The 26,970-nt window shown below is 41.7% G+C and overlaps 1 protein-coding gene and 1 long non-coding RNA gene across 18 annotated transcripts in view; one reads left to right on the plus strand and one right to left on the minus strand.

The window, feature by feature from the left end:
* Window positions 1–1,612, minus strand: part of LOC103093299 (uncharacterized) — a 47,553-nt gene extending 45,941 nt beyond the window's left edge. Inside the window, exon 1 of the long non-coding RNA XR_008913497.1 lies at window positions 1,493–1,612. This is a non-coding gene — a long non-coding RNA (uncharacterized LOC103093299). The remainder of the gene's footprint in view (window positions 1–1,492) is intronic.
* Window positions 1,613–1,852: 240 nt separating this feature from the next.
* DHX30 (DExH-box helicase 30) overlaps window positions 1,853–26,970 on the plus strand; it is a 33,118-nt gene continuing 8,000 nt past the window's right edge. The window contains exons 1-11 of one of the 17 annotated variants that reach the window (XM_016424321.2): window positions 1,853–1,992; window positions 4,035–4,152; window positions 4,505–4,573; window positions 6,938–6,992; window positions 10,526–10,670; window positions 11,238–11,333; window positions 12,436–12,464; window positions 20,711–20,841; window positions 21,662–21,772; window positions 24,274–24,575; window positions 25,527–25,647. In XM_016424321.2, coding sequence (XP_016279807.2) covers window positions 6,965–6,992; window positions 10,526–10,670; window positions 11,238–11,333; window positions 12,436–12,464; window positions 20,711–20,841; window positions 21,662–21,772; window positions 24,274–24,575; window positions 25,527–25,647 — 963 coding nt within the window. In that variant the 5' untranslated portion in view covers window positions 1,853–1,992; window positions 4,035–4,152; window positions 4,505–4,573; window positions 6,938–6,964. Of the gene's footprint in view, window positions 2,468–4,034; window positions 4,153–4,504; window positions 4,574–6,937; window positions 6,993–10,525; window positions 10,671–11,237; window positions 11,334–12,435; window positions 12,465–17,579; window positions 17,860–20,710; window positions 20,842–21,661; window positions 21,773–24,273; window positions 24,576–25,526; window positions 25,648–26,970 lie in introns of those variants that run through there. The other 16 variants (XM_056805249.1, XM_056805246.1, XM_056805247.1 and 13 more) reach the window with 16 other exon arrangements.

Raw genomic sequence — 26,970 nt, forward strand, 5'->3', positions numbered from 1 at the left:
CCAAAAAAGTACAAGTCCAAAAGAAAAATAGGTTGTCTGATAACATACCACAGGAACAAAGATCTGCTACAGAAGAAAGACTGAGTGGAATACTTTTCTTCACATAAATGAACAAAGATTTTTGTAAACTTTTTTTCAAAGGACAAGATAAGGAAAATAGACCAATGACTGGAAACAGGACAATTTCACTATAGTATAATTAGTTTTTTTAAGAATATTTGTTTCAGGGGAGGCAGCTGGGTGGCTCAGTGGATTGAGAGCCAGGAGGTCCTAGTTTGAAATCCAACCTCTGATACTTCCTAGCTGTGTGACCCTGGGCAAGTCACCAAGTTAACCTTTACTGCCTAGCCCTTACCATTCTTTTGCCTTGGAACCAATACATAGTATGGATTCTAAGATGGAAGGAAAGAGTTAAAAATATATATATATTTGTATCAGGTATCAGGTACTGGCTACGGGAAGGGGGTAGGAGCAGAGGAGGGAAAGAGCATGAATCTTGTAGCCATGGAAATATTTTAATCAATTAAATAAAATTTTTAAAAAATCAAGAACAGGCCAAAACACTCAAGAAGGAAAAGCATTTATACAGCTCAGATATTAAGACAGAATGGTGTAGCAATTTCATACTTCCCATATCCAAGAAAACACATCTGAAAAGATACACCAGTCAGTATCTTCTCTTTCCTGAATTCTTAACTTAGATGCACAGATACTACCATTAATTTTTCGAAATAATTCCATGAAACTTGAAACTAGAGCTGTGAGATTCTGGATACTAACAATTTCTCAGGGTAATCATCACCTAAAACTATGTGATGTAAAGCTGACGAAAGTCCCTACCCATATGCCCAAGGCAGGAATATAGGAGTCACCATAATTGTCAAAAGCAACACCTTGAGCTAGCTCCCAGAAATCTAGGGCGAATACAGGAGGGTGTTTGGGGAAGGGTACGGCGAAAACCCTGGGGGCAGAATATTAAGCTTGGATTCACAATAGGGTTAGGGGAAGGGGGAAATAAGTGAATGAAGAAAGGGTTTAGGATTTCGGGGAGTCCTCATCACAGACGGTGACTAAAAAGGGTGGTGGATAGGGATGGGAGTGGGCTGGAAAAATCCTACAGGGTGAGGAGGAGTCTGAAGCAGGGTCTGGAGAGGACCCTGGATGAGGAGGTCTTTGGGCTGGAGCGTGTACAGTGTCCTTAAGAATGGGGAGATGAGGATCTGGGGTACAGAGAAGGGGCATTAGGTGAGAACTAAAGGCTTGATTGGGGTGCTAAAGAGATTGCTGATGGGGAAGAGGAGGGCTGGGGGAGGAGAGGTTACCTCTGAGAGGGTGGGGCCAAGTCTCGCGTAGGGGGGGAGGGGCCGCTGATGGAAGTGGGGAGGGGCAACCCGAAGAGAAAGGGGGCGCCCCGGGGTTGGGGGCTTAGGAGCCGGAGGCGGTAAAGGTGCGAGAGGGCGCAGATCCAGTCATCGCCTCAGGACCCCGTTACCTGTTGCCCGTCGCCTGTCCCACTCCCCTCGGCGGCCCGGGCTCCTCGCGCCGGCGCCGGCCCCCCCTCACCGCTAAGGGACCGGAGTGTCACAGGATGTCCCGCCCCCTGCCCGCTCCGGGCCCCTATCTCATTGGGCCCTGGGACCGGCCTCCTCCCCACGGGTTGGTCTGGTGGCGCCCGCGAGCCTCGCCGACGGTTTGGAGGTGCCGGCTGGGAGCCGAAGTCTCGTGCCCCTGGGGAACCAGCCAGCTATACCGTATCCAAGCTGGAGGTGGGGGGTGGGGGGCGGGGAAGAAGGAGTGTGGGAGGGGGAGGGAAAGGAAGAGGAAGAAGGAGGGGAAAGAAAAAAGACAGGGGAGGGTCAGAGGGGAAGGAGCGCTGCTTCCGCCACGTGACCCGGAAGAGGCCGCGCTGCCGCTTGTGGGAGTTGTAGTCCTACTTAGTGGAAGCGGCTCATGCGCGTTACACCGAGGTTTGTTTCACATCTGTAACAACAGGTGAATTGTGCTTTTTATTCTTCCCCCGTGGCGTGTCTCCGTGGCGAGGGGTCGGGGGAGGGGATCGGGGTAGGGGAAGGGCCCCAGGGCTCTTCCCCCGCTCCTGAAAAGAGCGGGAGGCGGGGAGGCCCCAGGGACCAGGCCGGGCATCCTGGGCCCCACCATGGGGATCCAGCCTGGGATGGGGACAGTTAAGAGGCGGGAGTCCGACCTGTCCGTTGCCATGGAGCCTCGGGAGAGGGACCCGGAGGGAATCCGAGGTCGGGCTGGGCTATACCCCGCATCCCGGGACCTCCGGGGGTTGGGGGGAACCCCTGATGCTCAGAGGGCAGTTCGGGGAGGCCTGGCAGCCCCCATCCTTTCTGGCCCAGGCGCCCGCCGACCTTCTGAGAGAAAGGAGGAGCAACCTCAGGAAGGCCCCAGTGCACCCCTGGAGCTGGGGGCAGTCGCACCGACGGCCTGTTACCGGAGTGGGGTACAGGGAGGGGAGTGGGGGGTGTCGGTCCCAATGAGAAAGCCCCAAGTCAGGTCTGTGGCCTGGGAAGCTGGGTCTACCCTTCCGAGTACCTCGGCTGCACGAGTGGAGGAGGCCCGGTGCATCCTGGAACCTTTGTTTGCCAAGATGTGCCTGGACCACTTCTTTAAGGGGAAGCCTGGCGTGTTCCGGCCAGTCCCTGGATCTGCCACCAGCTGCCTGGTCTACTTTCCTGGGGGAGCCCTGTGCATGCATGATTCTTTGTTTGGCTACGGTTACTCTCCCCTGGGGTGGGGGTGGGGGGATTGTAGGCCTGGTGCATAAAAGAGCCTTTGTTGGTCCCAGGCAATTTTAACCATTTGACTGGGGGGGTGGCTCAGGGTTTGCAAAGTCCTTTGTTTGCAATGAGCCCCTTCATCTTTGTAGATGTGCTTTATTCCCAGGGGTCACTAGACTAAATTCCCAGGCTGCTTGTAGTGTCTGCTTGTTTCTTTTGGGGATGTAGCATTTTTCCCTTGATCGAATTTATTGGGAAAGGCCCGAATTATCCATCATCCCTTGATACTACACCCCTCCTCCCTTCCATTTCACTGTGACTTGTTCTTTTTTAAGACTTGGGTGGCAGCAGAGATGGAGATAGCAAATTATCCAAAATTCTTTGATAAATAGGAAAAAATAGCTAGTATGATGGTACATCGAGGTTTTCCCACTAGTTTCTTAGAATATTCCTTGCAGTGTTAAAATAATCTTAGAGAATTAATTAGAATTAGTTCCTTGAGGATGTGTAATGCCAGGGAGGGGTAGCTGTTGTCAGGGTTAATTGTTTGGTACTTAAGACTTTTAGTGTAAGTGCTTTTTTCTTTGTTTAGACTGATGACTTGCCAGAACTGTTTGTTCCCGCAGTAGCCATCCTAATCATTTGCTATATACTCTGTCCAAATCTGTTATCGCTAAGGTTCCCTCTCTATCCCTCCAAAATTCATTCTAGATTCATTGTGTTATTTCAGCTTTGTCCTGTTCCCAGGCTTTGCAATGAATGATTCTGCGTAGGGAAACTTTAAGCAACCCTTCTGAAACTGTTCACTTTATTTTTTAAAGACCTTTATCTGAAAAAAAAAATGTTTAGGTTGCAACACTATCTTTCTCCTCTCTCCCTCCACCCCCTAGAAAATGCCTTTCTGGACTAGGATGGTGGCTTTATATAATCTCTAACTAGGTCAGTGGAGTCCTCCTAATTTTTATGGAATCCTAGTTCAAAACACTTTGCCTAAGGATAAGGTACTGCTGTAGCAGAATGCCTCTAGGGAAAATTATTTTAGGGTATAAAAGCCTTATCTGAACGACATGCTCTTTCCTCATGGTTGCTATGATTGTAATAACATGATCCAAAGTTTGGGTGGAGAGTGGGGTATACTAGGCCCTTAAGTAAGCCTCAGACAGCATGTTTTGCCTTTATAGAGCTCTCAGGTTGTTAATGCCACCAAATGAACTTGTCCTTATTGTTAGTTAGTAAATGAATTTCAATGACAGGAACAACTTTTTCTCTCTGTGTGGGCTGCTGTTTTAGTGACCCAACATTGTACTTCCCAGGAGGAGGCCCAGCCTGGTGATGAGGAATAGGACAGAAAGAATTTACTTTCCATTCAAAAGCTGTAGAAATCTGAGACTTTCACTGCTCTTGTAAGGTAAGTTGATATAATGAAACAAGATGAATGTATAGCCTAGTCATATTGCAAAGTACTAAATGTAAAAACCATTTGTGACTAATTTAAAGGGGATATATATTTTTTTAAGTGGTCACAAAATAGGGACATGTTAAAATGAATCTGGCTAGAGATGAGTTTGGATTCATTTGGAGGGAATAATAGCATAATAAAATTTCACATGTCTATGAATGGTTGAAGAGATACAATAGGTTCTGAAACCAAACTTTTTATATAGGAATATCTAACTATTCATTACATAAAGAGTAAAACAACTTTCTCTTGGATTTTTTTTCTTTCTTTTGTTACCTGTGGGATGACTAAACTTAAACAGTATGGAACTTCCCAGGATCTCAACTCTAAGAAGAAATTGGAAAATGAGACCTAGTTAGTATGGAAAGAGGTAGTTGGTACTTTTTAATTAAAAATAAAAATTCTAAAGTAGTACAATTGAAGCTTGTCACCCTAATGGTCTGTTAAAAAAAAATGCTATAAGAAGCAATGATAAATGTATTCATGGAGCACAAGATCATTTGTTATTTAATGAATCTATTCCTAGATCATATAGAGTAAGAATAGATTTGAATAGGATAGATTCAAAAATAACTTCTACAGTAACAAATTTTAAAAATTGGCATAACACATAGTAGGCACTTAATGTTTATTGGCTAATTGATCCTTTTAGATATTTTAGACTTTATGATTATGTTCTGGATTCCTTAAAGAATGATGTGATAGTCAAATTTAAAGGAAAAGTGCTTTTTAACGAACATGCTAACAAAGAAGAGATTATGTCCCAAGCTAATATAGATTTGTGGATCAATCAGTAGCTACTTTGTGTAGGCAAAGAATTCTATTATCTAGAGCAAATCATTCTATCTGTATTTCCATTTGACAAAAATTCAGCAAAAGCTTATTAAGTATGTGAATGGCTGTAGAACTCAAAGATGGACCAATATACATTTCTACCCTCAAAGAGTATCCTCTCTTTGGAGTATAATTGGGTAGAATTGTGCTAAGTTTAAAGGAGAGGAACAGAGTGCTCAAGGAAAGTATATTTTTTCTCTTATCATATGCTAATATTCATATTAATACCATCCCTAGAAAGGGAAAACAGTATCAGGACAGACCTGTTATAAACTTGAAATTCTTAACCCTGAATGGCTTATGAAAATGTGACTTAAGAATTGATAAGAACAGTAGTTAATGTCCAAACTTAAATTCCTTCCAGCTCTCCAGTCTGCTAAATTACGCTGGAATAAAACATAACAATAAAAAATAAAATTAAAAAAATATGGATTTTGTGGCATTTGTTTTTTTTTAATTGTGGTTTAAGTATAAAATTGCTAAATCATGAGATGTTTATTTTTCTAGTTTCCAAATTGTTCCTAGGTTTGGAATGCTCAGGGGAAAATATATGAGATTTTGTGGATTTATGATGCAAAAAGAAAAAACCAGCAGATGAGTAGTTGTTTTTTAAGTTGACATGACCTGTTAGCCACCTCATTCCCAATACCCCTTAGTGCAGTAGTTCTCAACCTTTCTAATGCCATGACCCCGCAATACAGTTCCTCATGTTGCAGTGACCCCAAACCAAAAAATTATTTTGGTTGCTACTTCAAAACTGTAATTTTGCTACAGTTATGATTCGGAATGTAAATACCTGATATGCATTATGTATTCTCATTGCTACAAATTGAGAGGTTGAGAACTGCTGCCTTAGTGAAAAACATCTGTAACAAGGAGGAATATAAGGCAACCTGGTATGGTGGTTTCCAACACCAGGCCTAATCTTACTGGCTTAGATATAATAAAAGGGAACAGATCACGGACTCTAATGACCAGTGGCTGAGGTAAATAGGTATAACCAGAGATCTAGTGCGAAGGGCTCACTCTTTCCAATGGCAAAAAAAAAATTGTCTAGGGTGGGTTAAGACAATGATCTGCTACAAATACTTAAATACTTTAAAAATACAATAATCTATTTTTTTCCTATTTAAAGTGGCCCTGTGCTTTGTGTGGAATCACAGTGGGTCCAAATGGAATATATGCCCCTTTAATGCAGAGATATTTGCATTTATATCCTCAGAACCTAGATAAATAGATAATTAATGAATGCTTATTGGATTGAAATTTTTTTTAATTGAAATTTTTTTTAATTTAATCTGTTTTGACTAAAGGACTCATTTTTGAAAAATGTGTTATACTAAAAATTATAGTAGTAGCAGTCTCCATTAAAAAAAAAATCTTATGAGGCAACTTAATTCCATGGAAACTTAACTACATGTAGAAAAAGCTTACTAAACTAGTTAATTTCTAGTCTTAGGCCTATTCCCAACACCAATTTGGAAGGATCTATTCAGAACAACCAAAGCAATCTGAAAACACTGGACTTTTTCAAACTTGGTTTCTTTATAATGTTATTTGCACTACCTATGTCATAGGGTTGTTATGAGTCATGAAATACTATAAAAATATAAATTGTTGTTCTAACCCTTAAATGACATTCTCTTTTGCTGATATGCTTTAATTTCTGGAGTATCTATGTAAGAGTCATTCTGTGGCTTTAAAACAGGAGAAACTTATTAAACTTGAAGAATTTAATCACCTTATAGATGACTAAAGTCCAACCTTAATATTACTGAAAACAATTTGAGCTTATTATTAATGGAGAGTTTCTTTTGCCTTCTGTTTGAACAGAGCTTTATGTTTTATGTGGCATCACTAGGCCAAGAATATCAACCTGTCTTTCTATCTTCCTTCTCAGGATACCAGCCTTCTCACTTTGACAGAGATGTTTAGCCTGGACTCATTTAGAAAAGGTAAGAACTATGTGTATGTCAGGGTAAGGGAAATCAGTTTACTCTTGACTAAGATTCACTAAGAATGCCTTACATTTGTATAGGACTTGATTCTTTTCAAAATACTTTTACATTGTATCTCATTTGGTTCTTAAGGCAACCTTAATGAAATAGATAAGACAAGGGTTTTTATCCTCATTTTAAATATAAGGAAAATGAAAATCAGAAATTGGAAAGGTCACAGTTTATCAGACTTAGGACCAGAAATTAGGCTTTATGATCTTTCATTATTCTTTTTACATGGGTCAATGCTATCTCTGAAGTGTAAAACACTATTGCTTTTCATTTTAAATGTTTCTCCAGCATTACCCAGTTGCCTTTTTAAAGACCTTTTAATCACTGAAATCTATAGTGAGTACAGAGCAGTGATCTTAATTCTAATAGCCCTGAAATGCCAGTTATTGATGTTTATGTGTTTGAGAAACCTATGAAAAACACAGAACCCAGCCTGAGAGATGCTTCCCCCAATGAAAAGGCATATGGGCCTTTCTATAACTTATATCAGGTCATATTCCCTTGGAGTAACTTATAGGAGCTTTAAAGGCTAAGTATGGGCTAGAGAGCAATACAGAAAGTTGTGTGCTAACAAGAAAAATTATAGGTTTGGTTAATCACTAATGCCTTAAATGTGTAAAAGTTCAAAACAACCTCTCCTTGTGTTCTTTGTTTCTGCTGCTTTTACAAAACTCTTGCTGTCATCTTCTCAGGGAATTATTCATGCTGCCTCTGCTTTTATTAGTTAATTCTTCACCTAGGTTGGAGAAAATCACAACTAAGGCTAGTGTAGTCAGAAGTAATCTCTGAGTTTGAATTCAAGTATCAGCATTAAATTGCTTTGTGTCCTCAGGTGAATCATTGTCTTCTCTTCCATTACCTGTAAAAATTAGGTCATTTTTTTTCCCTTAGAGAAACACATTTTTTTTGTGATTATAATGGACATCAAAGTTGAGTCATGAACACATGACTCAGAAGGTGTTCTGGGAGAGACTTCTCCTACAATTTACTATTTCTCTACACTTAGGACCATTATGCTCAACTTTCAGCCTTCTAAACAAGTAGCATTATTTAAATTCAGCTTAGAAGTTGGGTTTTATATCACATTTATACTACTATCTTAAGTTATACCTTGATTTAACCACATCTAAATCTTATTTACTTTAGACCAAAAAGTCATTAGTAAAACATGCAGTTCTTTAATTTCTAGCTGTATTGGTTGGCAGAGACTTTTCTACACTATTTAGCCATCTTGGGTTACCCATTGCCCTCCTCAATACTGTTCTTCAAAACTCGGGGTAAAGCATTTCTCTGTGGAGTTTTCTCAGCCACAGTGATCTCTCCTTCCTCAGAAATCCCATAGAACTTTTTTGTACCTTTTATTTGATGCAATAAATCATGTAATGATTTGTGCTATTTCTTCTATTGCTGTATTAAATTGTTCATTTCTATTGTATTATATTTAGCTTTTTACCTTGTGTCTTACATGAATTAGATTGTAAGCCCTTCTAGGGATAGGGCTATGTTTTTCTTTGTATCCCTTGGCATATCATCTATTACCTCAATACTTTGAAAAATCTGTAATTTTATAGTTGTGGCTATTCCTTCCAGATTGCTACCCCTTAAAAAGTTGCTATAACCAAAAAACTGATCACCTAGTACTCACTTTTGATGATAAACCTGTCCATATTTATCTAGTGTAGGCTTCAGATTACAGATGCAATGTCAGTCACCATGCCTGTTCATGAAACCTTTCTAGTTTGGTTAAGAATTATCAGAACCTGTACTCTTCAAGAACACAGAGGCACCTTTATGTCAGGAAGATGTTTAAGATGAAGACTTTCAGAATTTAAAGTGGGCACTAAATAAATTTTTTTGTTGATTGATTAGTCTACATTGAAAACCAAAGGAACTCAAAGCTAAAAATAATTTTTACATTTTAGAATTCAATAAAAACTTATTGAAAAACATACAACCATTTTTAACACTGGCTAATGCTCTACAAATAAAGGCAGTAGGTAGCCAATCCCGTGTCAATATTGTTCCTATCATCTTCTTTTCTGGTGATGACCAGCAACCCAGTGGGTTGCGTGGTCTCTGTCATGCAATTTGCTTTCATGTTCCAAGTAAAGCATTAGTTCATTAATTCATTCAACAAATATTTATTTAGTGTTTACTATATATGTAAGACTCTGTAGTAGGTATTTTGGAAAACAGAAAACACAACCCTTTGCAGATGCTCATAGTCTACTTGGGAGTATGAGGGATCAGTACAAATAACTACAGCCCAATATATGAAAATTGCCATGTGAGTGGTACAGATAAAAGGACTATTAGAGTTCAGAGAAGGGAGAGATCACTTCTGGTTGCATGCTGGGACCTATTGTGTCAACAAGTTATCACCCATTATGCCATAGTCAACTTCAAAGTATGACCCAAGTTTTTGACAAGGAACAATTCCTGCCATTCATCAACACGAATACAAATATCAGGTCTTCTAGTGCTTTAATGTTCTGGGAAGCATATCCGGGTCAATGAACAAAAAACTAGAAGGGTCTTTTCTCATTGCCTTAATACTTCAAAGACATGATTTCATTGCTTTGCTTGCTCTCTTTACACCAGCATTTCTTTTTCACCCTGGGAAATGTTTTTTGCTTCACTATTTTGATAAAAGATAATTGATTTTAAGATAATTGGTTTCCTATGTAATCCTATATTTTATGCATTTTGAAACATTATTCAGAGAAGAGGTCCATAGGCTTCACCTGATTTCCAAAGAGGCCCCTGACCAAAAAAAGGTTAAGAACTCCATTCTACAACTGAGTTGACAGTCACTGTGTTTTTCTGTGACTGAAAAACTTCAACCTAGGGTGGCCAAACCTCTGTTAATGAATATCTCTTAACTTAGCTAAACTTATCCTTGGATATCAAGCCCATACTCAAAACTTTCCAGTTGGGTAGGACATGTCAGAACTTGAGCTATGCTGGCATAGCTTTAAAAAACCCAGGCTCAATGCCAATCCCTGATGATGACTTTTAGTGGAAGCATCTGTATGAGACTGAAAAATAATGTGTATGTAATAGGAAGGCATATAATCCCTAAAGTACATGGGACAGGTGAAATCTCAGTCCTGGAGACAAGAACCAGTTAAAAAATTTTTATACCTTTCTCACTGAATGCTGGAAGTGCTTATCCAAACTGATGCACATAACCAAAAATGATCAAACTTGCTCTTTCATCTATTGTATCATTTCTCACATCTAACAGTCTATACATCTATCATCACTTTATCAATCTACACATATTTTTACACAGATAAGTCTATTATGTTTCTTTAGAATCCCAGTGATGGTTGGTGGGATTGGTCCTCCTTTGACATATAGAAAGATGATAGAGAGGTTGCATTGTTTGTGACCACAATTCCTCAGTGGTAGGGCTGGCTTTACTTCCCTGGGGCCTTTATTTCTATAAGTTTCTTCATCTAGATGATCTTTCTCAGGTGTATACCATTCTGACCATTCATTACTTAGCACCTGTTTTGGAAGAAAGAATGAAAATATTGCTAAAAATTGTCAGTGGCCAGCACCTTTTCCTGTTAAGGCTTCTTCAGCGTGGCTCATGAGGGAAAGAAGGAAGTTTGAAGGGTAAGAGCAAAGGTGGTTACTTTGGGAACTCAAAGCATACTTAAGAAAATGCCATCATGGTTTTATTGAGAAAAATAATTCCTTACCTTTGGAAGTCCTTTATACTTTTTTCAAAGTACTTTGATATCCATTATCTCATTTGAGCCTCCCAACAACCCTGTGAGGCATATAGGGAGAGTAAACTATCTCCATTTTACAAATGAGAGGAGTAAGTCTCTTTTAAGTTGTCCAAGGTCACACAATTCCTTAGGGGTGGAATTACAACTTCCTGGACTCCAAGTATAGAACGATGTTCTTCCCATTCCCTCATGCTGCCATCCAAATACCACAGAGTTCATCCTCTAAATAAAAGAATTTCCTTATTTCTGATGTGATTTGTTCCCCATCCTCACCCATCCACATACCCCTTATGTACAGAAGTCACATTAAAGATGGTGTATATCCCTGGGTTGATGCTTCAGATTTAGTCCTATAGTGGGTAGTATCTTCTGGAGCATATGAAACTTCCCAAGTGACTAGAACTGATGAGACCAATGTCACCCTGACATTCTCTCTTTTTTCCCCCAGATCGGACCCAGCACAGGCAGCGTCAGTGCAAGCTCCCTCCACCCCGCCTTCCACCAATGTGTGTCAACCCAGCCCCTGGCGGAACCATCTCTCGGGGTAAGAGAGGAGCCTGGTCTCCAACACCTGTTTGGTCTAGGGTCCATGGTGGGGACAAGCAGAGTGAACTTTTTTGCCAAGGTCATAGAGATTTTTAGGAAGGACTATAAAGAAAAAGTATAAGTCCAAAGGGATCCAGGTCATATATGTCCATGTGTTTTAGACGTCAGTTGTCTCTTTTGGATCCCCTTTTGTGGCTGGGAATGGAGGGAAATCCAATATGGGTCTTGGCGTATGTCCTGGGAATGAAGTTTGGAAACCTTCCTTTTATGCAGACTTCTCTCCCTTTCTGGATAGCACACATAGCACTGAGAAGAGAGTAATAAACACACAACAGGAATAGGTAGAAAGGGTACTGACTTAGCTAAGGCTCCTGCCTCTTGTCCCTGGAAGGCTTAAAGGATGCATTGTGACATTATTAGTGATGGAGTCTTACTCCCTTTTCTCATTCAGTCACCTCAAAGCACTATACTATGAATTTATTTCCTCTTTTTGTTTGTGGAGGGTACTTTAAAGGAGCCCTGGACAAGTAGAACAGCTTCCCTTAGGTCTAAGTGATGAGCAGACCTAGAACTAAAACCTAAGGGTTCTGCCCTGCACCACTGCCTACTCCCCTTATGTTTACCCCCTTCCTTCTTCAAGCTTTTTAAAATTATAAAGTCAGTGATGGGTGTTATCCCTCTCTGCCTTTTAAACTACCATTTCCAACCAAGCTTGTTCCTAAATGGCTTGGTAATAGTTCCCATCCAACTCTGAGATTATTTAATCCTATTTACAATGTCTTTGTGTAATAGGTAGTATCAGCTTTCTTTAGTATGTGTTTGTAAAGTGCTTTGTAGACTAAGAAAACCAAGAAACATGCTTAGGAGCAAGAGATTACTCCAATTTGAGTAGGATATATTATTAAATGTATACTATAATCTCCATTCTACAAAGCCCCTTCCAAATGTGAGCTTGGCACCAAGAGGGAGCTGCAGTCCATTTGACTGTTTGAGTTGTGAGTGTTTTAAAGAAACGCCATTCCCCCCCCTCCCATTGCCAAAAAAAAAAGAGTTGATTGCCCTTTTTTTTTCTTTCTTAAAATGCCCTGTAACTCGAAAAGGCTGAACGTTAACATTTCCAACATGGCAGGTGAGTGGCTCTCAGAGCAACAGATGCTCTTTGGCTTAGCTTGAAAACAGTTACTGTGGGGATTAACCAGGCAACCCGTGGTCAGGAAATGCCTCCTTGAGCACGTGCAGTGAAGAAGGCCACTATGAAGGCTTCAAATGCAGTTGATTTTGCCTGGGCTGGCCAGTGGCCTTGGAGAAGCCTGGAGCTGCTTCCCTTTTGTTCCATGGATTGACAGTTACCTGGGCCATACTTGCTGATCTCGCAGCCGTGTCTCCAGAAAGCATCCACGGATATGTGCTTCTTTGCCAACCTTTTTTTTTTCCTTTCTCTTAGATAGAAAAATAAATGCTTATATCTCTGTTTCTATATCTCAGAAGCAGCAGATTAAAATCTTTACCAGCAATGTGATTGCTTAGAATTTCCTTAGCACTTTATTTTTGCAAAAGTATGTTTCTTACAGATTTTGCTGCTCTCTGTATCCACCAGAGGAAGCAGGTTAGTAGCAATCTCTGGTATTTAAATAAGGAAACCCATGCCTAGAGAAGGGAAGTCACTGGCCAAGGTCACACTTTACTTTACTAGTAAAGATATTAAAACATGACTTTCAACTTTGTTGCTAGAAGTTTAGACAATTGCCCCACATTTTCTTCGGAGGAAAGAACATAGGTCAACACAGCAGGCATCTGTGCTTTTGTAGGTGTGGGAACTCCCTTCATTAACAGTCAGTAAGTCTTAGAAATTTGCTTGAGGAAGAAACAAAGTGAAATAATTCATATATGGGCCTACTATTTAATAACACCCACTAAATTCACTTACTCTTTAAGAGCACCAAAAAAGGATGAAGGGGTAGAATGGGCCGCTCGGGGAATCTAAAATTTGGAAGAGATATTGGGATTTGTCAATTCCAATCTCCTATAATAATTAGGAATCCCTTCTGCAACATGCATAGCAAGTGATTTGGCAGCCTCTGCTTAAACTCTTTTAATATTGGGGAACTTGCTATTTCATGAGGCAACTTCTCCCATTTTTGGAAATTTCACTGTTACAAGGTTCTACATTATATTGAGGTAAAATCTGCCCTTCTCTAAATTCCACCTGTTGGTCTTAGTGCTTTCTTTTGGAGCTAGCTACACAGAATAGATCTAATTGTGTTTTTGCATGACAACTTTTAATATATTTGTAGAAAGTAAAGACATTTCCCCTCAATCTTCTCTTCTCTCGGGATGTCATATGACATGATTTTGAGTCACTTTTCTCAGGACATGCCCATTTGTTCATATAATAATGTGCCCCAAACTGAATACAGTTCTTTACATGTGGTCTGACTAATGCCAAAAGATCCAGATATTGTCTCTTGTCAAAATTTAGTATTTTGAAGGCCTAGATCTATTGCTTTATCTCACATGTACTCTTAATCCAAATGCCCACATCAGTCAGGGAATGGAAACCCTCATTTAAAACAATAATTCAACTTTAGATGTTCGGTTAGCAACCTGAACATTTACTCTCAGTCAGCAATCATATAGCCAGTGCTTACTTCATAGGAGTTCTGCTAAATACTGGTATTTATCAATAAAAATGCAAGCAGAAAGCAAGCCAGCTCCTGCCCTTAAGGATAGTGATCAAGACCCTATGATCACAGATTGATCTGATAAAACTTTCTTTGGGTTGGGGAGGGGAGGAGAATTGGTAACAAATTTACCTTTGCTTAACGTGGCAGATAAGTGACTTAGTGGATAGAATGCCAGGCCTGGCGTAAGGAAGACTCATTCTTCTTAGTTCAATATGGCCTCAGACACTAGCTGTGTGCTGTTTGACCCTGAGTAAGACACTTATACTTCTTTGCCTCAGTTCCTCATCTGAAAAACTAACTGGAAGAGGAAATGGCAACCACTCCTGTATCTTTTCCATGAAAATCCCAAATGGGATCACAAAGAGTCAGACTGAAGACTGACCAACAACAATTAGTGATATGGGCAAAATAATATCAATAATAGGTTAGGATGTGTACAGAGTTTAAAGAAATAATGAATAATGACATTTTGGGGCAGTAAAGACCTCTAATTTCCTCTGCCACCTGACCAACCTAAGCTCAGTCCCCTTTAGTTCAACCATATTCCAATTCATTCTGGATCAAATGAGATACTTGTAGAAGTACCTAGCACATAGCAGGTGCTATATAAATGCTTGTTCCTTCCCTCCCTGCTTGGTTATCAACAAAGTGATTCTTACATTGATCCTTCAAATAGCATGTCATTCTTTTTGATTCTTGACTGAAATAGCTTGTTCCATAGAAAGAAACTCCATGACCCTCTTGATATGATTAGAAGCCTTGTAATCAGCTAAAGGGCCTGGACCTCTATAAGATTCCTCTCAAGCCATCCAAACCATCAGGCTTTTCAATTTTTTTCTTCCAAAGTTGGGCTCTTTCACATTATTATTTCGGCTTCAAGAATTTCTTTAATGGCAGGACTTTAGGACTGTCTTTAGCAACACTGGGCTTACCTATTATTCAGAGTCAGCCCCTGATGTGATTTTCAGTCTAGAAATAAACACCAAGAATTCTTGCCCATTTCTTCCATTTCTTGTAGCAGAAAGCCTAACACTTCTCAGGAACACTGAGTGAGCAACAGTAGGCTAGAGATATCCTGAAATAGTTTCCCACTAAGAAAGGCCTTGATTTGGTACTCCTAGAGCTTTAGATCATTAGTATCTTATCTCTGAGCTCACTTTACTCATATTGCCATTTTAGTGGCAGTCATAAAATTCCCTTCCAGGCCTAAAAGATCTTCTAGACAAGGAATCCATGGACCCCTAAGGAGCTAATTTTTTTTTTTAGCTTTCTTGGGATCTTCAATCTTGGAAGGTGGGGGTGTCACATCTTTATTTTCACTATTAACTGAAATTCGACACATTTTAAAATTATAATCATGAAAAATTATTCTGAAAAGGGCCCATTGGTTTTACCAAATAGATTTCAGTGGGCCAGTAAAGTTGAATGAGAAAAAGAAATACATCTATATTTTCACTATCTTTTGATAAAAATTTAGCATTTCCCTCAATTGTGATTTTTTAAAAAACAAAACATTATTCTGTGGAGTCCATAGTTTTCACCAGACTGCAAAAGGGGTCAATGACATAAGCCTAGTCCTAACCCCTATTTTAGACCATCCACCTACATTTTATCAATAAGGAAATAGGTTAAGAGGGTTGCTCCAAGTTGTAAAACTAGTTTGTGGCAGAGTAGGAGTATAACCTAGGTGAAGTAAATACAATGAAAAGTTCAGTAGGGGGCAGCTTAGGTAGCTTAGTGAATAGAGAGCCAAGCCTAGAGATAGGAGATCCTGGGTTCAAATGTAGCCTCAGACACTTCCTAGCTGTGTGACCCTGGACAAGTCACTTAACCCCATTACCTAGCCCTTACCACTCTTCTTAGAACCAATATATACTATTGATTCTAAGGTGGAAGGTGAGAGTCTTAAAAAAAAAAGTTCAGTAAGACACATTTTCCTTGATGAGCTCCCTAGAACTAACAATTCATCATTGTCTAATATTTATTGTCTGTGGTTGGGTATGTGGTGTCACACTGTATAAAACAAATCTGAAAGCTCCAATAACTGCCTTCAGTGGAGATAGAGTGTAAGAAAAATTCTGCCAACTTTGGATTTGCAATCTTTTCAATTCCTAAAGGTTCATCAGTTGATGTTGCTACCACCATCACCACCAGGAGACTCAAATCTCTGATCTTTGGCGGACGTCTTAAACTAGAATCTTAAACTAGATGTGCGTGCTGTATGTTTTCTTTTGCTCTGCTTCCCAAGAAAACAGGCCAGATGACCACAAACTGGCTGGGCCCTTAGGGAATCCCTATACCAACTCTCCCAATTTCAAAGCCCTATATAGAGAGTTTTTTCACTTTGAGAGCCTTGCCTCTCTAGTGATAATGACCTGGGATTCTCATTGGCACAGGTTGGGGTGTCATCTCTTTAAAGAAAATGAGTGGAGGGCTGTTCCTTGCCCCTGAGGCCTCTTTCCCCAACCAGCCCTTCCTGGTGAAGACAAATGAGTGAAGGGGGTAGCAGGGCGATGGTGACACGAGACCCGGGATGTCTCCGGGAGAGCTACCACCTACCTTTTCAAACCATTTCTCTAATGTCTAAACAACCTTCCCCTTCTCATCTCCTGATGCCACACTCATCCTGCTTTTTAAGCCTTCAAAGGAGACTGGATCCAGCAATTGGAGTGCTTGAGTTCATACTACTTTTGTGTAATTTGACTTTTTAGAAAGGTGTGCCTGGAGCAAAGCTAGGCTGCCTTAAATTTGCCATTTGTGGGGTGGAAGGAGGAAAAGAGGGGGAATGGGTTTTTCCTCAGGAGCTATAGCACTGGGTCATAAAACCCTATACTTCACTTTCTCAAAATCCAGAAGTGTCCCCAATTGTATGGTCTTAACTCTAGGGGGCAAGGTTTTGGCAGCGTTTTCTGGCAATCCATTCTGGGGTGTGTTGTGGGGTGGGGGGTTTTGTATTGTTGATCTAATCCTCTCTGTATAGTGAATGGGAAGGCTGACCTGACTTTGGAATTGGTTGGTCCCTCTACACCTGAATCAGAGCAGTTACGGATGCTTCCTGGGTGCTCCTCACCCAATTCTGTTGAGTAGTTAGGAGAAAAGTAAAGCTATGTCATGTCTTTGAACTTGGACCGGCCTTCCCCTGCTCCCGGTGAAGGCACTGGGGCTATGCAGTTCCCCGAGCACGCCCTCCCAGTTCTAGAAATTACCTTCTATCCCCTCAACTTGGGGAGGGGTCTGGCCCGGGTGCTGTGGGGTGGGGGGTGGTCCACTGCGGCCCTGCTGGAGCGCACGTGGAGGGTGTTTACTGTTGCCTTTGCTGCACCCGGCCTCTCAGACGCCACCCTAGATCAGCATCCAAAGCACAAGTGACCCTGTCCTTAACTGCCCCCTGGCAACTGGAGCTTCCACCCCACCTAAAGCAGGCCCAGCAACGAAGGACCCGAGCGCGGGGCTCTTCAGTTCCCGTGGCTGCCGCGGGCTCTCCGGGCTGGCTGTGTTTTGCTGGCAGCCTCCCTCTCGGCGCCTCTCCCGGCCGTGCGCGTGCGCGGGGGAGGCGGGGAGGCGGCGCGGGCTCTCGCGCAGGGGTGGGTGGGACGGAGATGGCGGTCGCCCGGCGGCTCATGGTTCTAGTGACCGGGGTGTCTCAGCGGCTGCCGCCGCTGCCGCCCCCCCCACCCCGGCGTCAGGGACAGTCGCGCGGCCTCTCGTCAGGCTGCCCCCGCGCCTGCTCCGACAGCGCCAAGGAACTCGACGAGATCGAGGCGGCGGCGGCCGAACAGCAGCCGCCCCCGGCCCCCAGCGGGCCCCGGCCCGGGGCCGGGAACGGGAGCATGGTGAACGGTGAGGAGGAATAGCGGGGCGTGGGGCCGAGGGCCCGGAGCGCCGAGCCCGCTGGGGGGAGGGGGGAGGGGGTGGGCAGCGACCGGTGAGGAGAGGCGGGAGGAGGCTGGCGGCCTAACGGCGAATGGGCCCACCCCCGGCAGGGCTGGAGCAGGGCGACCTGAGGTGGGAGTGAGGGTCGAGGGCAGGAGAGGAGCTTCTAGGAAAGGAACCAGGACGAGAAGAGAGAAGGGTCCCGCGAACCATCCCAGTAGCCCTTAATGAGCGCCTACTGTGTGCCAGGCCAGGTCAGCTTACTAGTTCACAGACGGGAGGAACACGAGGGCGGGGGGAGGGGGCAGGTATTGGAACTGTGAGAGGGGTGAGGAAGGGGCGACCTAACGACAGGCCAGGCCTCCCAGGGAGCCCGAGGCAGGGGGAGAGAGCAGTAGCTTGGCTTGGGAATTCAGAATAAGGGGGTGAAGAAGAGCCAGGGGTTTTGCAGATTGTTAATGACCATTAATATAAAAGAATGTCACCCTGGAGCTTTTTTGCCAGAGACTTCAGTAAGAAACCAGTTGTAAAAGATTTCATTTTAAAAGCTGTCTTAACACTTGAGCCGTGACATTCTGGCTGCCTCGTACTTAAGTATTAGATGCCCAAACTGATGGTGGATCTGGATCTACTGAAAGTAGGGAATCTGGCTGGATGGTGGGAGGTCTATTGAGGCTTGAAGAGTTCTGCAGAGCCTTCTTTTATTGGGGTAGCTAAGGATAAGGAGTTATTAACGATAGAGAAGGTTGGAAACTAGAAGGTAGAGGAGCAGTATAGACTACCACCTAAGCCACTCTTAGGTGCAGTGACATAAAACTGATGTCCGCTATATTCTTGGTACGAAGGTTTGGTATATTAGGTCATTTATAAGCCCCAGTCACCTCCACAGAAGTTGTAGATTACGAAGTCCATCATGGCCCTATCATCCCTCTGTATATAGTACCCTAGTTAAATACTTGGGCAAGGGTGAGAATTTTTAACAGCATCTGAGTTGCCCTTGGGATCTCTATGAAGTTCCTGAGAAACAGCCATGATGACTCATTCCTAGGACTTTAGATAGTTTCCTTGACTGAGGAGATTTGGTGGGGTGGAGAAGGGTGAGGGTAGAATCCCTGTCAACAAGACATTCTGTCCAACCAAGTTCAGTAATTTCCCCAAGGCTAATGCTGCCCATGAGCAGCATTATGTGTATGTCTTTTCAGGACCTGAGCAAGGGAAAAAAAGGCCTCTTACTCTGCTGCCAGCTATACTGAGTATCCAGTGAATTATATGTGGGCCTCTGTGCTATTACAGCCAGAGGGTAGGAACCTTGAATTCTGTATTTCCCTTAGTACCTAGCAAAGTGAACACAATAGATGTTCAGCAGATACTTTTTAACAACCCTCTCACCAGGATTTCCTTGAGAGCTGGTTTACCGTTAAATGTACATGTCTCAGAGACATTGGCCTTAAAACCAAAGAGACTTTTCCTGTCAGCTCACTTCTTCCCTCATGCCATCTTCCATCTTAGTGGTACCTGGCCAAAAAGTCATCATAGGAGTTACATGAGACTACTTTCTGTTTATTACATGCTAGCTATCAGCCAAGAACTTCTAGTTTAATCAGACTCTACATCTGACTTACATTGACTTTCCACAGACACCTCCCACATGGCTCTGGTCTGAAACAAATCTTAGGGATGAACATCAAAGGCATAAGGTTACTTTTCTAGTGCTGGCGTTATCATGACAGTTCCTTCCTCAATCAGGCCCACATTGCCCGTCTGTCAACAGTAAAGCTATCTAGCCTGCCTCTGAGTGTTTGTTTCTAGAAAAGTATTTCTTATTTAGATGGTATATACAGCATAGAATAGTAGAAAAAGAAATGGACAAGAAATCCAGAGCCCTCTCTTTTCTCATCTCTTTTCTGCCATCAATTAGCCATATTACCTTGGGCAGGTCATTTAATCTCAGGGCTTCTGTTTTCTCATCTGTGAGAGTTGAATTAGATGATATTTAAAAGGTCCCTTCCAGTTTTCAGTTTGGGTATTAGATTTCAGAACTAAAATCTGGCATTCTTAAAATGGCACCATGGTGCAGTAGAAAGTACTGGCTTTAGAATTAAAGGACCTGGTTTCAAATCCTGCCTTCAGTGACCCTGGACAAGTTAGTTCACTTCTCTGAGTCTTGTGGGATTAGACTAGATGAGTTTTGAGGTGTCTCCTAGTTCTAAATCTATGATCCTCTGAATTTAGCATTATACTGCTTTGCTGTGTGACCTTGAGCAAATCCCTCTCTTCTCTCTGTATTGGTTTCCATTATTGCAGAAAGGTTCCATCTGGGGTCCTATAATCTGTGCATAGAGAACCTCAGCTAAAGGTCCTGTGCATTACCCTTCTCGTTTTTTTTCCTGAGGGTCTTTTCTTTCCCTCTCACAGTTTATTTTGACTATTATCAAGAAGCTTCATAACTTCAGTTTTAATCATAAGTCTAAGAGGGAACCCTGGCCCACCACCCTCTAGAGTTTAGGTTCAGAGCATTTCCTATTTTAGGAAATATTGATTGCATGTGAGACAGGAATAAGGTTACCCTTTCTTAGGAACCTAGTCCTATGGAGTGTGGGGAAGAGTGGAGGATTAGTCTCCCCTTTAAGCCAAGAACTAGTCATCTTTTTTTTTTTTAGGCTTCCATGATTCTTTAGTTCAATCTAGGGTTCTAATCCCAACATCCTTTGTATCTGCCCTGGCCCTACGGTCTAGCAAAGGCTATTCTTCACACAGTAAACCAGCCATGGGAGTTGCTAAAAACAAGTGTAATGTTTTCTGTTTTGTGTCTTCTTAGCTTCTAGGGATTTGTTGAAAGAATTCCCACAGCCCAAAAACCTTCTCAACAGTGTGATCGGAAGAGCCCTTGGCATCTCTCATGCAAAAGACAAACTGGTCTATGTCCACACAAATGGGCCAAAGAAAAAGGTAACTGCTCTTAGTGGATAGCAGCAAATTAATCTGTTGGCTGAGAGTTGGGATTGTATACGGAAGTATTGATTGTTGAATGAAAAAAGAACAAGGTAGACCAAAAATTGTGGAAACCTAGAAAGTTTTGAATGTTCAAAGACCTGTTCTAATTCACCCTGCCGTGTTTGGACATAAATGTCTTCAGGGAAGCAGACTACATTGGAGTAAGTGAGAGAAAAAAGAGAAGTACTGGGAAGACTTAGAACTTTGTGTTAGAATTAGATCAGATAATTACTTGAGATTCCTTACTCTTGTCATGCTTTCTGATCTGTCTAAATGTGTGCCTGTTTTTTCAAATAACCTCTTTCCAATAACAAAAAAAATATAGGTCCTGAACTAATTTAATAATATTACATATGTGCAATGTTTTATCTTTGTCTAAGCACTTTGATCTGCATTGTCTTATTTATGGGAGATGCTTAGGCTAAGTTTTTCACATTTCGTAGTTTGAGAAACTGTGGCCAAAAAAGTGTTCATATTGGTACCATTTCATGAATGGCTTAATACCATTTAGAAAAGGGATCATATCTTGGTTTTTAAAGGGGAGGCTAGTGTTAACCGTTTGTAAAGTCCATTTTTATGCATCAGTGTCATATTATTTGAATAAACTCAGTTCCCGGAAGTGGTGATTTCTGCATTTTGTGGGGTACCTCTGAAATTCCAACCTGTATGTGTGGGTTGAATCTGATGATTCTCACAGACCTTAAAAGTGACCAAGAGCAGTAGAAAACAACAGAAAAAAAAGCCAGTGTTGTAAGCCTTTTTACTCTCTTCACAGAAAGTCACACTGCACATAAAGTGGCCAAAGAGCGTCGAGGTGGAAGGTTATGGGAGTAAGAAGATTGATGCTGAGAGGCAGGCTGCAGCTGCTGCATGTCAGCTCTTTAAGGTGATGGTCTCTCCCTCCCATATTGCTAGGAATCTTCTTTCAGGGTTGGACCTCACTTACTTATTTTTCCTGATGGGCTCAGCATCTCCTCTAACCTATTCGTACTTTTCCTATTGCAAATCTGACTCTTCTGGGAACTCATAGTTTGTAAGGCATCTTTATGGCATCCAGTAAATGTCTGTGTGTCCATTATAATGAGAAATTGAGCTTTAATCATCTAGTATTTTCAGGCCCTCTTCGCCTCAGAAACCATTGCCTTGATTTTACTTAAGAAATCCAGTACCTCTTATGTTTACAGTCCTGTGATGGTTATTGTGGGTGATATAAAAATCATAGATATAGAGCTGGAAGAGATCTCAAGAGGTCATTTAGTCCAATTCAGTTTAATGAACGTTAAGAACCTACTATGTGCCAGGCACTCTGCTGCTAACAGGAAAAAGGCAACACACAAAAGGAAGCTGGGAAAATGGGACATCAAGGGATACTCAGCACAGGGGCATCCTGTTCTCTGGAGTTGGAACCAAGCAGAACAATAGATGGAGGGTGTATCGAGCTACAAAGTCCAGATTCTGCTTTTTATAAGGGAAGGCTTTGGATGGAATTGAGTGTGCCACCCTCCAGCCTTCCAATCAGAGGGGAGAAGAGGCTGAAAGAGTTGAGAAGCTGTTGAGTACAGTAGGGCCCTTCATCAAAGGTTTTCCCTTTCTGTAGCTTCAGTTAAACTAAAGTCAGCTTCTATTTTCACTTTTTTTTCCTAGGAGTTTTTGGAGGTAGGAGAAGTCATGGAGTACCAAGTTGGGTGGAAAAGCTGGGAAAGGGAACACATCTATATGGGGGTTGCTGGATGTTTGCTTATATCCATAGTTTAATCCATCTGAGATAGAAGGTCCCTGCTGTATATCCCATGTTGAGATAAATAGCATGATTATTTCTGGTGATCATTTTGATCTGGGAAGGGAATCTTGTTCCATGAGTTGAAATGAAGCAGAGCTGCAGGTGGAGAGTAGAGTAAGTGATTCCAAGCCTCTCATTTGGAATAATGTGGAAATTGAGACCCAGTAAGGTTAAGTGACATACCCAATATCATACAAGTAGTAAGCACCAGACCCAGGTTCTTTTGATCCAGAGTTTGCATTTTTTTTTTCACTACCTTAGAGATATGGCTATTGCTGAGCTGAGGATGACCAGGTTAGGGTACAGTGCAGTGGGGAAAGGAGCCACGTTCCCTTTCCTTGGGGACCATGAATCCTATAAAAGATAACTTTACTGACTTAAATGTAAGGAGGGAAATTATAAGTAAATTGGATGAGCATACAATGGTATACCTGTCAGATTTATGAGAAAGGAGGGAATTTAAGACCTGACCAAGTAAGAGATAGAGAACATTACAAGATGTAAAATTGATAATTTTGATTATATTAAAAAAGGATTTTTGTACAAACAAAGCCAATGCAGTCAAACTTGGGGGAGGGATTTATAACAAAATTCTCTGACAGAGGTCTAATTTCCCAAATATATAAGGAACTAAGTTGAATTGACAAATGATCAAGGTATATGAATAGGCAATTTTCAGATGAAGAAATCAAAACTATCAATAATCATATGAAAGTGTTCTAAATCCCTCCTGATTAGAGAAATCAGAACAACTCTTAAGGTACCACCTCATACCTAGCTGATTGGTCAATATGACAATAAAGAAAAATAAATGTTGAAAAGGATGTGGTAAAATTGGGACACTAAAGCATTGCTGGTGGAGTTATGAATTGATTTAGCCATTCTGTAAGGCAATTTGGAATTATGCCCATAGTGCTTTAAAAGATTACATGCCCATACCAGCCATACCACTCCTGGATTTGTACCCTGCAGACTTTTTTAAATATACCAAAAATATTTATAGCTGCACTTTTTGTGGTGGCAAAAAAATGGAAAACAAAGGGGTGTCCCTCCATTAGGGAATGACTTTACTACAAATTGTGGTATATGATGATGATGGATTACTATTGTACTGTAAAGAATGATGAACTGCTTGATTTCTATAAGAACTGGAAAGATCTCCATGAACTGATGTGGAGTGAAATGCACAGAACCAGGAGAACACTATACATAGAAAGTGCAACATTGTGTAACAATCAAATGTAATAGATTGTGCCACTAATAGCAATGCAATGATCAAGAACAATCCTGTGGAACTTATGAAAAAGAATGCTATACACCTTTAGAGAAAGAACTGTGGGAATAGAAAAGCAAAAGAAAAATATGATTTATCCCTCAGTTATATGGGTATATGATTTGGAGTTGTGGTTTTTAAAAATTTGTTACAAATATGAATATTATGGAAATAGGTTTTGAGTAATAAAACATGTATAAACTAGTGGAATTGCTTTTCAGTTCCAGGAGGGGGGGAGGGAAGAGGGAAGGGAGAGAAGATGAATCATGTAACCACAGAAAAATATCCTAAAATAATAAATAAGAACTTTACCCAGTTGCTTTCCTTCTTACAGGGCTGGGGCCTTCTGGGACCCCGGAATGAACTCTTTGATGCAGCTAAATACCGAGTGCTGGCTGATAGATTTGGTTCCCCAGCTGACAGCTGGTGGCGACCAGAGCCTACTATGCCACCCAACTCCTGGAGGCAGCTGAACCCTGAGAGCATCCGGCCAATGGGGCCAAGCAATCTATCCCGCTCCATGGGCCGAGAGGAAGAGGATGAGGAAGAAGAAGAGCTAGAGGAAGGGACAATTGATGTCACTGACTTCTTGTCTATGGCCCAACAGGAGTCTCACACTCCACTCAGGGACACAAGGTATAGTCCTAATGGGGAAGTGCATGAATTCATGAGTACTTGGGGAAAGATTGGGAGTGTCTAAGCCCATGGTGATGAACCCATGGCACATTGGCCAGGGGGGGGGGGGGGGGGGGACTCAGAGCCTTCTCTGTGAACATGTGTGCTGTCACCCTAGTAGAGAGTTCATCTGAGTTCATTACTAGAAAGCCAGAGGGTCTCAGTGCTGGGCTACTTCCCTCCCCCTCTCCACAAGCACTGAGGATATGTCTTACATCACCTGCCCCTCTAAAAGGTTTGCCATTACTAGTCTAAAGCAAAATGTTTTCCAAAGATGTGTTTGGTTTTTACTCATTCCCTGCTTCCAAATGATTTCCTATGAACTTGATAGGAGTTCTGCTACTTGAATTTGAGTGAATCCTAGTTGCCTCCTCATTATCTAATTTGTACTTCAATTGTTAGTGCTACTTTTTGCTTTTGAAGAAACATCTGATTAGATCTTAAATGTGACTGGATTTTTGCTAAATAGCATTGGGGACTCCCTCTTGGAAAAGCAGAGGTGATATGGATCCATAGGTATCCCTGCTACAGGTCTCTGTCCTTTTACTAGACTTTGGCAGTCATTGTATGAGACACAAAAGGAGAAAATCCTTGCAGTAACAGAGTGCTCCTTCCCTAAAATACTTTGAAACAGTGTTTTAGAATCCTTGTCTTTTTTTTTGGGGGGGGGGATTCCTCATTTCCCTTGGGAGAAGCTGAAGAAGCACTGGTATTTTGTGCATAGACATAGGCAGCATTCACAGAAAGAAGCATCTGATTGAAGTTCAGAATTCAGGCAGTGCTGGCCCCAATCCCATTTCTGGTCCTCACAGTGCCTCTCATCTCCAAATCACTCCATTATCCTAGTGCCCTAGATTGTAGCACAAGGGGTAGAGCCTGTCCTTCACCTAGATTCTTGGGTATCCATCCCAGAGGGGGCTCCTTTGAGATGACAGATGATGACAGTGCTGTCCGAGCACTTACCCAGTTCCCGCTTCCCAAGAACCTTCTGGCCAAGGTGATCCAGATTGCAACCTCGTCCTCCACCGCCAAGGTAAGTAGAGATCACCTACATTCCAGGGGGAGGAATTCATTAAGTGGCTTGAAGAAATCTGGAAACAAGAATAATACTTTGATGTTAGCATGTGGAAAGGTTTGTGTATAGAGACTGATTTCCACTAACTATATGGATGTAGTAGAGATTTCATTCAATACTTAATAAACATTTATAATGTACAGTGTTGTGCTCAGCACTTGGGGGGAATATAATGAACACACAAGCCTTATTTCTTCATGGAATTTGCAGTTTAGTAGTAAGATATGAAAAATAACTTGCAGTCACAAGAAGTACAAGTTCTACATGAGTTTTGAGGACAGATAATTTTGAGCTAAATGGGATTGAGGAAGGATTCCTGAAGGAAAAAATTCAAATTAGGTCTTGAACAATTGGGTTTCAGAAGATAGGAAGGAGAGGTGATTATCTTGCAAGGGATGTTGGAGTGTCATGAGAAGAGGCAGGAGGGTGGAAAATACTAGAACATGTTTTTGGACAGTGAATAGCTCAGTTTGTCTGCAAGGGGAAATAGTGCGAGTTAAAACTGGGAAGACTGGATAGAATCAGATTATGGATAGGACTGGATGCTAAGCTGAGAAGGTCAGGTATTTTCCATTGGGCATTATTAGGAAGGCTTGTAAAAGTAAGGGAGTGATATAACCTGGACTATATATTAAAAAATATGGCAGCTATATCTATCCTAGGAAGATTGCCAGTGAGGATTCCAAAATCTATGCACCACATTAGGCTTGCCTCCTATTTCAGGCTCACAAGATCCCAGCAAGAGGGCTAGGGACAGAAAAGGCAGGTCTTACTAACCAATTTTCAGGCTGCAGGTATGTTTAGGTGGTTCTGATATGGAGTTTTAAGATAGATTTCGTAGCGAAGTACAAATATGGGATTTTGTCATGAAGGTGAAGAATATTTAGGATGGGGAAATAAATGGCTTAGAAAACAGGGAAGAGATAAGTTTGGGAGGAATCCAGCCATGTTTGAAAGTCTCTAGGGTCCTTTCTAGTTTTAAGATTTAGAGAATGAAGAGACTTAAGCAGGATAAGTGAATTAGGTCTTGGGACTGGAGAAGGTAGTATCCAGGAGCTTGGAACACTGTCTTCCCAAGGGCCTCTCTCCTTCTAAGTCCTTCTGTGGGTCTTCTTAGTCTAACTGACAGTGGCTGAGGAATGGCAGTAATTCTTTGCCTAATGCCCAAGGAAAAAGCTTCAGAATCTTTTGTCATGAAGGAGGAAGAGCAAGCAGTTCCATTGCCTAGTACTACCTCCCTTGCCATCCCCTTGCCACGCCTGGGGAACAATTGTAATATTT

Source organism: Monodelphis domestica, chromosome 7 (genome assembly GCF_027887165.1).
Source record: "Monodelphis domestica isolate mMonDom1 chromosome 7, mMonDom1.pri, whole genome shotgun sequence".
In the NCBI taxonomy this organism is placed as follows: Eukaryota; Metazoa; Chordata; class Mammalia; order Didelphimorphia; family Didelphidae; genus Monodelphis; species Monodelphis domestica.